The sequence below is a fragment of the Bos taurus genome, chromosome 26 (genome assembly GCF_002263795.3).
Source record: "Bos taurus isolate L1 Dominette 01449 registration number 42190680 breed Hereford chromosome 26, ARS-UCD2.0, whole genome shotgun sequence".
Taxonomy (NCBI): domain Eukaryota; kingdom Metazoa; phylum Chordata; class Mammalia; order Artiodactyla; family Bovidae; genus Bos; species Bos taurus.
The window spans coordinates 35,228,238-35,242,203 of NC_037353.1; the positions used below are offsets into that span (position 1 = coordinate 35,228,238).

A 13,966-nucleotide genomic window follows, 5' to 3' on the forward strand; every position below is an offset into this window, starting at 1 on the left:
GCAATGTTTTGTATACGAAGGTCTCTGAGTGGTGCAAACTGCATCAGAGATGGACTCTGATCACAGAGAGTTTTACAACCTATGAGAACTAATCACATCTTCCTTGTACTTAGGACAGAACTCAGGACCAGAGGCTTCCATCTTAGAACACAATTCAGTGATTATACAGCTGGAATCACTTTGAAGATCCCGCATACACCCAATCCCCTATAATTATATTTGCTCCACCCTCTTTTTTCTTTCTCTAACACACACAAATTTTAAGACATTACTAGGCAGGTAATTTCTCAGGGTCCCATATCACCTCTGTAGCCTGAGATCTACAAATGTAAATTCTATCACTCCACCCAGCTGGTACCACCCCATTTCCAGATACGGAACCAACCAACCATATTCAGCAAAGACCAGTGTGTTCAAAAAGGAGTTTAAACATTCTGGATAGAATTTATTTTATATATTATATGCCCCAGAATGAACCTTGAAAAACAGCACTGAGTTAAGCAACACATGTTATTAAATACCCAAACTCCCCTCAAAAAGCAGGGTTAACCCTTCAGTGTTTAAAAAAAAAAAATTACTCTTCAACTCCTCTTAAAGCTTCAGGGTATCAAAGGGGTGATAATTCTTGCTTTGCAAATATACTTTCTAAAAATAATATTTTCCTTAAAGGCTTATGGCAAAGCGACCGAGTCACTTCGTTTTCATTGCTGGCAAGCTGCACAATGACTTGATCTCTTTAATATTTCACTCATAGTAGCAGCCACTGAGCTATGACTAACCCAGTCTCTCAGCATCACCACTGGCTCCAGATGGTAAAAAGGAATACATTCCCTTCACTCTCGCCTGAAAAGCAATTCTGATTTTTTTTTTTTTCTTTCGCCCAGTTTCACCTGCCATAAGCGTAATCGTTTCACTCCAGGAAGAAACTCTCTGGGGGTGAGGGGAGATGCATGCACAGAGGAGCACAGGTAGGGAATTTACTTTTTTTTAATAGAGTGTAAGCACTGCAGCTTTAAATTTTACTGCATCAAGCCCTGGATACCTTCCATAATCAAGCTGCAAAATGGTAACAAGAAAGGAGGGAAAAAAAAAAAAAAAACCTCTTCCTCCCTCCCGGCTAGCCCTCCAGGCCGCTGCGGGCAGCGGCGAGCCCATCCCCCAAGCCCTGCCAGCCCAGACGTGCAGCTAGTACAGGTGAGCCGGACACCGACCTTGGCCCTCAGACTTCGCCCACATCCGGGGATCAAGGTCAAGGGCGAGGGCTTCCTTCCACCCCCCTTCACTCTCCCCCTCCCCAAGACCACCCCCCCCCACCCCCGCCCAGCCTATCCCCCGCAGCCCAGAACCCAGGGATCCGATGCCAAAGTTTCAGGCCGGGTTGGGGCCGGCGCGGCTCTCGCAGTCCCCAGCCCTCCTGCACCTGCCGGGCCCGGCTGTGGGGCTCTGTGGACGGCGCCCACCTGGTCCCCACTCACCCCTGGCGGACATGGTTCAAGCAGCAGGAGCCGGAGCCGGGAGGGCGGCGGAGACACCCACCAGGGCGTGGGGAGGAAAATTTCTCCGAGACGCACGAGGCGCACCCGCGGCCGCTCGCGAGCGGAGGCGGCTGGCCGCGCGGGGACGCCTCCCGCAGGACACCTGGGCGCCGCGCGGCCGGCGGGCGGGGACGCGGCGGACGCGGGGACCCGCGGGGCGCGGCAGCGCTGACAGCCCGCGGCCGGAGCTGGGCGGGGCCCGCCTCCCCGCCTCCCCGCCTCCCGGGCCCGCCCGGCCCGCCGGGTCCAGCGGCCACGGGGACGCGCCGCCCGCTCCGCTGCGCTGCCAGCCCGAGCTTTTGTCCCCGAGCGAGCGAGGTGCGGCGGCTTGCGGAGAGGGCTGCGGCTCCCCTCCCCGCCCCGAGCCCTTAAGAAAATAATAGTAGTAATAATAACAGTGTTGCTGTTCCAGTGCCCGTCCAGCCTCCCGCTTGGGTCTTTGAGAAAGCAAGAAGGAAAGAGCTGCTCTGCTCCCTCCCCTAAGTGATGCCCCGGACCGGAGGGGAAGACCACGGTCGCCCGCGGGGCTTGGCCCTCCGTAGGAGTAAGGCCTTGGGCGGTCGCCCTCAAAGCAAGATAAGCCGTTAGTGAGCCCCTTCGAAGTCGCCCGGGTGGGATGGGCGGACTTTTCTTCCTGGGACCCTTGAGAGCAGGGCTGACTTAGCGCAAGGGCTTGAGTCAACACACCCAAGGAAGATCTGTACTCAACACATCTGCTTTACTAAACACGTCTGCTTTATTGTGTCAACTCTGAAGTGTCAGGGCTGGGCTGGGCTGGGCTGTTTATTCGCTGAGGGCTGAAGAGTAGGGTGAAACAAATGCACGTTTTCTATTTATCAGAGTACAATTGAAAAAATGCAGAATAAAAGAACAATATCCTACTACCTGGAGGTTTATCGACTAGAGCTTGATGCTGGTAAGCAACCTTACAACAGCCACCAGATCCGGAAGTTCTGAACTGAAGAAGTGGCTTTCTAAGCCTTGAGGAGAATGGGCACAGCAGCTTATTAGACCTCTAAGACTGATGGAAGAATTCCAAGTTTCAGGAATTCACACTCACTCCCTTATCTCTCTCTTCCTGGGTAAGCTCTCACAAAAGATATTCTAGGTATTTTCTATGGAGGCACTTCCCAAACCTATCCCATAATGGGAATTGTGTAATGGGTCTGATAATTCAGAAATGTTCCAAGAATAGTTGAACAAAATATCTCTATAGAAAAAAAATGATCGATGGATAATTAAGCATCATTGAAAAAAATAACCAAAAATAACCAAGCAAATAACCATGTCAGGAGGGAAATAGTAGGAAAAAGATAAGTAATGAGAGTAGAAATTCCAAAATTCAGCTACCAACTGCAAAAATTAATCTATTGCTTATCCATCTTGACAACATTCCTTTCACTATCTTCTAGGAGGCAAATTTGTCAATAAACCACAATTCAGTTGCTTCAGTTTCAAAACAATTCCTTTCCCAGCATCCTCGGTCTACTGCGAACCCTTCTCACCCAAAGGAGATTCCATGAAAGCTGCTGCTGTCCCAACATCCAGCCTCCACCCACTTCAGTTTGTTTTGCCTATTGCCTTGAGAACAGATTTCCTAAAACACTATTTATAATATGACATCTTCATACTTCAGAATTTCCAGTGAATCCCCACCAATCTTCAGACAAAGCCTCAACATTCAAAATGTCTTCATCCATGCAGTTAATCCATTCAACAGAATCTTATTGAACATAAACTATATACCAGTCTCTATGGTAGGTTTTTGTTGTTGGTACCAGCCTGTCCCCAGTATTGCATGGGTCATGTTGTTGTTCAGTTGCCAAGTCATGTCCAGTTCTTTGTGACCCCGTGGACTGCAGCTTGCCAGGCGTCCCTGTCCTCCACCATCTCCCGGAGTTTGCTCAAGTTTATGTCCATTGAATCGGTAATGCTATCTAACCATCTCATCCTCTGCCGCCCTCTTCTCCTTTTGCCTTGGTAAGTGCCAGACATAATGATGAACAAGATAGACGTTTTCCATGTCTATCTGGAGAGGGAAATGGCAACCCACTCCATTGTTCTTGCCTGGAGAATCCCAGGGACGGAGGAGCCTGGTGGGCTGCCGTCTATGGAGTCGAACAGAGTCGGACACGACTGAAGCGACTTAGTAGTATGGAGCTTAAGGTCTATGAAGATTGTGAGGCCTTCCACAGTCTGTGCTGTCTTACCTCTCCAGCATCATCTCTAGCTACTCCTCTAAGCAAATGCTTTGTTATAGACAGAATAGCTTCCCCTCTGTTTCTCCATACCATAATATCCACTCTCCCTCTTCCTTGTGGCTCATTCCCACTGCTCTTCCCAAACGCCCTCTTCCTCACCACAATTAATTTATACACTGCCTCCTCACGAAAAGCTCTCCAGCTACCTCAACTCACATGGATCTCTGCATTCTCTCAACTTGTGTTTTCAGAACCACCTATTTTTACTGAAGACACAGCCTTGTGTTGCCATTTAATGGTTTTGTTGTATGTGTTTCCTGCCTTTCTGGCTGATTTTCAGATCCTTAAAATGAGAGACTTGGATTGTATTGTTGAATTTTTTCTGGAAGTGTATTGCAAAGCACATACTGTATCAGACTCCATCCTAGTAAAATAGGGAGGTCCCAGAATTATGTGGGTTTCTACTTTTATTCTTGTAATTGATGGTCAGCCTTTTTCTCTAACTGCCACAAAGTTCTCATCCTTTATAACCTCACTCCAGAATTATAGGTACAATGCAAAAGCCTAATAATGAACAGAGCTTACTCTTGTCCCTAAGATACTTATAATAGACTACACAGGTGCTTATAAAATACAGTCCTATATTTAAATCTAAGTCTGGAATAAGGTAACTTACACAAAACTGTTAAGCACACTCTAGTACTTAGTACCTGATTGATTGGCAGTTTAGAAAATGGTAAGTTTATTGTCAGATTATTTTTGGCTAAAGAAAGTTTTCTCCCAACAGGGACCTATTGTGTAGCACATGGAACTCTGTCCAGTGTTATGTGGCAGCCTGGATGGGAGGGGGTTTGGGGGAGAATGTGTATGTATGGCTGAGTCCCTTCGCTCTTCACCTAAAACTGCCACAGTGTCGTTGATTGGCTATACCCCAATACAAAATAAAAAGTTTAGAGTTTGGGGAAAAAAAAAGAAGGGTTTCTCCATGAATTTAGTCTTCTTCAGCTTAAGTATCAGATTAGATTTTAAAATATATATGATTTGCTTATATTTTGGACTTATGATTAAAATGCCTATTAGGGCCAAACATATCATTCTATAATCTATTCCTATAATCTTACAAATCTAAAACTAATTCTTCCCACCACACAGGAACCAATTTCCTATTTGTAACCTGAGCATCCTAACAAATTCCTCATCTAAGATAACTGAGAATACTTTTGAAATTGTCATAAAAGAAAACTGTGAGATGCAAGAATTCTGAGAGAAATGTTAAATGCCACTTTTTAAAGTCAGAAACTAAAGTATAATCTATTGGTTGAAACTATACATAGCAATTTTATATAGACCAACGGGAAGAAACACATTCTGGTCTGTGTTTGAAAAAAGATGTTACTATATGACTCTTGCCAAAAATACCCTTTCATCTTCTAATAGAAGGAAAGTTAACATGCATTACTAGTGTTTTCTATTCTTTATTGACTTTTTTTTTTCTTCTTTATTGACTTTTAAAGTGATTGAATATGGATTCATACTCACACACTTTCAACTGCGGATTTATCATCACTTCAATTCTGCTTTCTGTATACCTTCAAGTTTTAAAAAGGCAGGGGGTGGTAGAGAGGAGCACCAGCTGAGCTACGCAGTAATTTTTCAGCAAATACTTTTGTAATACCTACTCTGTAAGAGACAATGAAGAAGACATGGCAAACCAGTTAGATTAGTTCCTTGCCTTCGTGATATTTATGTTCTAGTAGGAGAAAATTAAACCATGCACAAGCTGGAGGAGCTAAACTTGAGACTCATCATGAAGTCAAGTCACTAAAGGTGTCACCAGTATTCCTGGCTCCCTAGAGAAACCAACAAAAATTCTATTCTGATAAAATTTGACAGATGATCAACCAAAAATGAGGTCACAATAAAAGATTATTAAATATACAAGAAAACATGCCACTCTGAATGAGAGTTATCAAAAATAACAAATAGCATACATAAAGTACTTCAGATATTGTAACTCCTGGATTAAAATATAAAATGAGATGAAATATATAAAATATGATAATAAAGTAATATACACGTCACACACACACACACAAAAACCAATAAGGTATTACCAAAAATGACCAAGTAAATTTCTTAAAAATAAAAATTTTAAGCATCAGCTGTTAAAAAATTGTTTTAATTTCAATGAATAGGTAAAACAGAAATTCTTCTCTTGGAACCAGAGAAGAAATGGAAGGTAGACATTTTAAAAACTGCAAAGAACACAGCTGTTGACATGCCTGAACACACATGAATATGGTCTCAGGTAAACCGTAGCCTTCTATAGCCTGAACCATGAAGGGCTCTAGAACATAAGTCACATTGGGCTTCCCCGGTGGCTCAGTGGTCAAGAACCCGCCTGTCAATTCAAGAGATGCAGGTTCGATTCCTGGGTCAGGAAGATCCTCTGGAAAAGGAAATGGCAACCCACACCAGTACTCTTGCCTGGGAAATCCCATGGACAGAGGAACCTGGTGGGCTACAGTTCATGGTATCACAAATAGTTGGATATGACTTAGTGACTAAGCAACAACCATGGATGCAGCTGTGAAATAGTAGGAGATGGAAATATTTTTGTAAAAAAAGAGGCTAAGTTATATAAAAGAAATCTTTAATTAGACCTTTGGATGAATGGTAAGTATTTACTTGGCTAATAACTGAACGTGAAAGAAATGAGGCTTTTGAACTCTAGTGTTGGAGAAGACTCTTGAGAGTCCCTTGGACTGCAAGGAGATCAAACCAATCAATCCTAAAGGAAATCAGTCCTGAATATTCATTGAAAGGGCTGATGCCAAAGCTGAAATTCCAATACTTTGGCCACCTGATGCAAACATCCAACTCACTGGAAAAGATACTGATTTTGTGAAAGATTAAAGGCAGGAGGAGAAGGGGACGACAGAGAATGAGATGACTGGATAGCATTACCCACCTGGTAGACATGAGTTTGAGCAAGCTCCGAGAGTTGATGATGGATAGGGAAGCCTGGCGTGCTGCATGCAATACATGGGGTCACAAATAGTTGTAACCTCGGTTGAACATGACCAAGCAACTGAACTGAACTGATCCCTCTATGTCACCACTAGAGTCCTACTTTTCATCTCAGGAGCTTCTGAGCTAAGTGTGGAGCCATCAGCCTAATTATCCACCACTTCCATTCTGAAACCTGTATTTAGTTCCTCTCAGCCTCCTAACTGTTCCCACATCTAAAAAATTTAAGTGATTTCACATTTAAAATGGCCATTTGGAAGTGGAGGATTGATAGCACTTGGGAGGTTTAATGTCAGTTAACTTCTTGGGAATGATCTACTGAATGGTTTCTATTCTGTCCTTTAGTAAATAGTAAATGCTTTACTTATCATTATGTGGAAGCCCTCACATAATGAAATTTAATTCAAAACAGAGGCTTAGAGGCTGGTCAGGTAGCATACTGGAAAAGCTACACAGTATTTGGCAGTAACTTAGGGAAACAGAGAAAAATAGGACTGAAAGGGGAGAGAAAAAGTCAAAAACAGAGCAATGAGTAATTGAGACCAGATCCAGGCCAGAATGGGAACTTTTAAGGTTCTCTAATACAGAGCCAGGGGCTTCCCTGGTGGCTCAGAGGTTAAAGCGTCTGCCTGCAATGAGGGAGACCTGGGTTCGATCCCTGGGTAGGGAAGATCCCCTGGAGAAGGAAATGGCAACCCACTCCAGTATTCTTGCCCAGAGAATCCCATGGACGGAGAAGCCTGGTGGGCTACAGTCCACAGGGTCGCAAAGAGTCGGATACGACTGAGCGACTTCACTTCACTTCACTTCACTTCAATACAGGGCCAGTAGCAGGGTTTGGTAGAACACAGTAGAGATCTTAAATATTTTAGATGTAGGCTTCTTTATTAAAAGAAATCAAGATAGAGTTGAGATCAGATTCTAGCTCCTACAGGAGTCAGGCAAAAATGGTGCCAGTGGTGCCCAGCCAAGGAACAAGTGCCTGGGAAAGAAAAAGAAAGAAAGAAGGAAGGAAATGGAGGATGGGGGGGAGGAGGAAGGAAAGGAAGGAGGGAGGAAAGGAAAAACACAAAGTGTTCAAGGGACCTGAAAAGAACGTATCTGGATGGTCAATGGAGTGTTTGAGAGATGGGGAGTGGCAACTGGTTAATTCCAGTCATCAAGGATTACTCATCAGCTGCTGGTTGGTGTTGCTTTGGTCAGGAAAGAGGTCAGGCAACCAAACAGGAAATAACTGGATATTCAAAGACAGGCCAGAGAGGATACATTAGCTAGAGGACATTCTCACTGTCCTGCTCCACTTATGATGAGTGCATGAGAGTACTTTTTATTGTAGTATAATTGCTTTACACTGTTGTGTTAGTTTCTGCTGTACAACAGCATCAATCAGCTATATGTATACCTATATCCCCTCTCCCTTGGACCTCCCTCCCACTCCATCCCCATCCAACCCATCTAGGTCATCATAGAGCACTGAGCTGAGCTCCCTGTGCCATACAGCAGGTCTCCACTAGCTACCTATTTTACACAGGGTAGTATATATATGTCAATACTAATCTCCCTATTCATCCCACCCTCCCCTTCTCCCGCTGTGTCTGCATGTCCATTCTCTACGTCTGAAGACACACATTTTACAAACTCTCTCAGTCATTATTTAGATGTGTTAAATCACACCGGAAGGAACCTCAAGCTCAGTGATAGCACTGTTGCTTATATTATTGAACTGTTCCATCTGTCTCCATGCTGTGAATATAGGGAACTCGTAAGTGACATGAATAAAAATGACCTGGCCTATGGTTTGTGATTAAACTCTAAACCTGATGTTTATAATGGCCTTAAAAATGTCCCCAGTCACTGAGATCCAATGTTATATACTAGAAAACTTAGAATAAAAGCTACCAATACAAGCAATATTCCTAATTTACAGCATAAAGCTCTCACTAATAAAGTCAAAGCAACTTAAACTCTGTATGAGATTACGTGGATGCTATGATTTGATTGCAGAGTCAAGTCAATGGAGTACAAAAATAAATACCACCTTAAAGTATAAAGCTCCAGTTTACACAACCTAGAACAGGTGATCTTTATGCCACACAATGACAAAGCCCCAAATTATATAAATAATATTAAGGGAGTGTGAGGCCACACAACTCAGAGTGCTAAAGAATGTTGAAAGGATGTAAAACTGGCTATAGAGAGTCGGACTCTAAAGAGAGCTGAGCGCTGAAGAATTGATGCTTTTGAACTGTGGTGCTGGAGAAGACTCTTGAGAGTCCCTTGGACTCCAAGGAGATCAAACCAGTCAATCTTAAAGGAAAGCAGTCCTGAATATTCATTGGAAGGACTGATACTAAAGCTGAAACTCTAATACTTTGGCCACCTGATGCAAAGAACTGACTCCTTGGAAAAGACCCTGATGCTGGGAAAGATTAAAGGCAGGAGGAGAAGGGAACAACAGAGGATGAGATGGTTGGATGGCATCACCAACTTGATGGACAAGAATTTGAGCAAGCTCCAGGAGCTGGTGATGACAGGAAAGCCTGGCATGCTGCAGTCCATGGGGTCACAAAGAGTTGGACATGACTGAGTGACTGAACTGAACTGATGAGACAGTGAAAAACACATCCATAATTGGTAAAGGTAAAACGTTTGCGATCAGGGACTTGCCTGGCAGTCCAGTGGTTGAGACTCCCCACTACACTGCAGGGGGGAAAGGGTTTAATGCCCGGTTGGGGAACTAACATCCCACATACTACTATGTAGCAGAACCAAAATAAATAAATAAATAAACAACAAAGATACCTACATTTTTAAAAGATTGTGATCATTATAAGGTACATAGTTTGTTTTTTTCCCCAGCAATTTAAAGATGCCATTTCATCATCTTTTTCCATAGTTCCCGTTAAAGATTACAACTACTCTTACTTGTTCCTTGAAAGTAAAATGTCTTTTCACTTCTCTATTTTTAAGATTTACTTTTACCTTTGGTTTTCATCAGTTTGTCTGTGATATGGCTATGTGTGTGATTTTCACTTATTTAAGCCTGGGCGGAGTTCGGTAGTCATCTTTAAAAAAATATTTGGGTTAATGTTTCCATAAATTTCTTTTCTCTATTCTCTATTCATACTCTATTCTCTCTCTCTTTCTTTTTCAAGTAGTAAATAAGTTAAGACTGTTTTTAGACCATTTGTGTTCAGCACGTCTTTTATGTGCTGTTCTTTTTCTTCCATAATATTTCTCTGCATATTTCAATTTGGATACTTTCTGTTGACCATCTGAAGTTCACTAGCTCTGACTATGCTGTGTTCTGTCAAACTCATCCAAAGTATTTTCTAACTTCAGAGAGTATATTTTTTATTTCTAGAATATATACTTGGTTCTTTTTTATAGATTCTGATTCTCTGTTGGACTTTATCCTTTCCTCCATTTTCCCATATTTTCTTTAATATTAATCATATGTTATATTTACAGTTTTTTATCAGTTACCTGTAATATATAATCATCTGTGGTTTTGCTTATACTATCTGTTCTTTCTCTTCATTATTGGCCACATTGTCATTTTGTCATTTCTATTGTGTGCCAGACATCATATATAAGAATTCAGAGGCTGCAAATGTGTCATCTTCCATCAAGTAGGCAGATCACCTTAGCACAAACAGGGATCTCTCTTCATCCCTATTTCCCACGTGTGGCCCTCCTGGCTCTTGACTGAGAGCCTGCTGGGTCTTTATGTCTTCAGTTCTTCAGAGTCATTTCTACCTATTAGACATTTTGAGTTTAGTTCTTTGCCTCTTACCCCATGCAGTTTCAATATTTAGCAAATGTCTTGAAGAAGTAACTGGAGATGTATTTGTGCCAGGACCTCTCCTTAGAGTGGGATTTTGTCTCCTAAGTATTGTGAAACAGATATTTCACTCTGCCTTTTTGAAGCTTTTATCTAAGTCTCCTAGTATCTTGCAACACCCAAGAATTAACAAATGGTCATTTGTGTGTGGTCCTATATGAGTTGACAATCTGTCAAGCCAGCCCCACACAACCACCAAAACTTCTGCTTGTATCTCTTTTCCCTAGAGGGGTCCCTCCCCCTTCTTAGTCCTCATTCAGAACTGGCAAATATCTCCAGGGAAGAAAACAGCCAGAGACTGTCAGTTCATCTAGGAAGGGGTCTTCCCAGTCTGGAATTTCAGCTCATAGAGTCTTGTTTCCACAACTCTCTGATAACCTTTTAAACTGTGACTTTTGTAAATTATCCTTTTCCCCCCTAAATGTTACAGCAGAGCACTGCCATGCCATGACCTATTACATTCCATATAGAAGCAGAAGTCAGAAATGGTCCTATAATATTTTTTTTCAAAAGGTTGTTTCTCAAAGTTGAGACCTGTTACATAGAATCCCCTGATCTATCAAGGCAGGTTATCTTTAGTAAGCTTTCCCCTCTAGTCTTGCTTTCTGCTCTTATTACATCGTGGATACTATATGACTAATGTCGTCTTTGGTGTTACTGTCTTTCCAGATTTGTTACTCTTTACTTCCTCCAACCTTTTTTTCGCCTTCCCCTCTATTTGCTACCAAACACACACACACACATACAAACACACACACACACACACACACACACACACACACACACACACACACTCACTGTATTTCAGCAATGCTGACCTCCTAGTAGTCCCCTCACATAAATCATGATGTTTCCTCTGCCTGGAATGCCCATTCTTTCCTTGTTGTCATAGCTAACTCTTCTCCATCTTTCCAGTGTCTTTACCTTTTGAGGAGCTTTCCTCATCCCCATCTACTCCTTTTCTCTCTGACTATATTTATCATTTCTATCGGAGCCCCACATTGTGCTGAAATGACCTGTACATTGATTTGATTCTTCCCTCCACCACACCTTCCATCACACAACTCCTTAAAAGCAGAAAATTTACCCCATTAGTCTTTTTGCCTCTAGCATTCCAGTGTTTGATATTAATGTTGGTTGGACTGTACACTCCAATTTGCCATCCTGCTTTTTGTTCCAGGATGACTAGGTAATAGCAAGACCATTAGAAGCTTCATCCCCAGGGCTTTTTGATATTGATTTTTTAAAGTACATTTCCTGAGGTCCCACTAGTGCCAAAATATAAATAAAAGCAATAATTATTCTGACTAAAGTGGAATCACCCATGATTCCTTCTTCCCTTAATCAATAACACTGCTGCTGCTAAGTCACTTCAGTCGTGTCCGACTCTGTGCAACCCCATAGACGGCAGCCCACCAGGCTCCCCCGTCCCTGGGATTCTCCGGGCAGGAACACTAGCTAACACTTATATAACTTATTCTATGTGCCCAGCACTTTACACATATCGTCTTCTTTCATCTTTACAGCCATTTTCTGAGATGGGTACTATTGTTACTCCCATGTTACAGGGGAGAAAACTGAAGCACAGAAGGGTTAAATAAATATAGGTTGTCTGGTTCCAGGGACCATGAAATTAACCACTCTGCTATATCGCATGTCTTCTTGCTTCCTTTGTTCCTTTGTCTTAAATGTCTAACTGTATAAGCAGTACATTGATACACATGGTAAAAAATTGAGAAACAAACCAAAGCCCAACTTAATCTAACGTCCACCCATATCCACCTTTCTTCCCCAGGGGTAATCATTTCTATTTGTTTGATGGGTAGGCTTCCGAACCTTTTTTCTTTGTTTACATACATGTATACATCATATATGTGTGTATACATATATACAGAGAAACATTTTTCTAAAGATAACTGTTTCATTTAACAGTTTGTCTTGAAGGAGAGTTTGGGGAGAATGGGTACATATATATGTATGGTCAAGTCCCTTTGCTGTCCACCTGAAGCTATCACAACATTGTTAACTGACTGTGCATGCTAAGTCGCTTCAGTCGTGTCCAACTCTTTGCGACCCTGTGGACTGTAGCCTGCCAGACTGCTCTGTCCATGGGATTTCCCAGCAACAATACTGGAGTAGATTGTCATGTCCTCCCCTAGGGGATCTTCCTGACCCAGGGTTTGAACTCAGATCTAAGTCTCCTGAATTGGCAGGCGGGTTCTTTACCACTCACACCACCTGTTGTTGTTCAGTTGCTCAGTCATGTCCAACTCTTTGCGACCCCAGTGTCTACAGCACACCAGTCTTCCCTATCCTTCCCCATCTCCCAGAACTTGCTCAAATTCACATCCATTGAGTCAGTGATGCCATCCAACCATCTCGTCCTCTGTCATCCCCTTCTCCTCCTGCCTTCAATCTTTCCCAGCATCAGAGTCTTTTTCCAATGAGTCAGCTCTTTGCATCAGGTGGCCATCTGGGAAGCCCAGAAATGGGAGTGCTGTGCTTGGTTGCTCAGCAGTGTCCAACTCTGTAATCCTGTGGACTGTAGCCCACCAGGTTCCTCTGTCCATGGGGATTCTCCAGGCAAGAATACTGGAGTGGGTAGCCTTTCCCTCCTCCAGGGGATCTTCCCAACCCAGGTCTCCCACATTGCAGGCAGATTCCTTACCATCTGAGACACCAGGGAAGCAATGGCCAGTGCCACCTGGGAAGCCCATTAATCGGCTATACTCTAATATAAAATAAAAAGGGTTTTTTTCTAAAAAAGATATCAATTTGTCTTAAGGATTCTTCCATCTATACACACACACACACACACACACACATATATATATATATATAGAGAGAGAGAGAGAGAGAGAGAGGTCTATTTCATTCTTTGGATGCTGCAATAGTATGGGTATAGAGCATATACTTCAGTTACCCATGTTTCCTTTGTTGGTCATTTATGTTGTCTTTTATTTCACCATTACAAATGCTGTTACACTGAGTATCACTGAACATGTCTCTATGATTATTTGTAAATATACATCTAGGAAAGACACTTAGAAATAAAATTGCTGGGGATGAAGGTTCTGTCAATTTTTTTAACGATGACTCACAAGCTGAGGCTGTGACTTCTTTTCTTTGTCATTCACAGATTTAAAAAGGTTGAGGCTGTTATGTTTCCAGGAAATCAATTTTGTATTTAAGCACTCGAACACATGAAGGAAAACCAAGATCTTCTCTCTTTACCACTTTATCTTCAGAAAGGAGAAGTTTTGATATAATTTGCAGAACAGAGTCCTTGAGAACACACAATGAGAGTCCCAACAAAAAAGGTGACAGGCCAGAAGGAAGTGAAACTTTCTGTAGGA

The 13,966-nt window shown here is 42.6% G+C and overlaps 1 protein-coding gene across 3 annotated transcripts in view; it reads right to left on the bottom strand.

Annotated features, from left to right (window-relative positions):
* Nucleotides 1-1,673, bottom strand: part of ABLIM1 (actin binding LIM protein 1) — a 329,208-nt gene extending 327,535 nt beyond the window's left edge. For 2 of the 3 annotated variants that reach the window (XM_059882061.1, XM_059882057.1), the window contains exon 1: nt 1,476-1,673. In XM_059882061.1, the coding sequence (XP_059738044.1) occupies nt 1,476-1,488 (13 nt within the window). In that variant the 5' untranslated portion in view covers nt 1,489-1,673. The remainder of the gene's footprint in view (nt 1-1,475) is intronic. The other variant, XM_059882062.1, reaches the window with a different exon arrangement.
* Nucleotides 1,674-13,966: the final 12,293 nt, after the last annotated feature.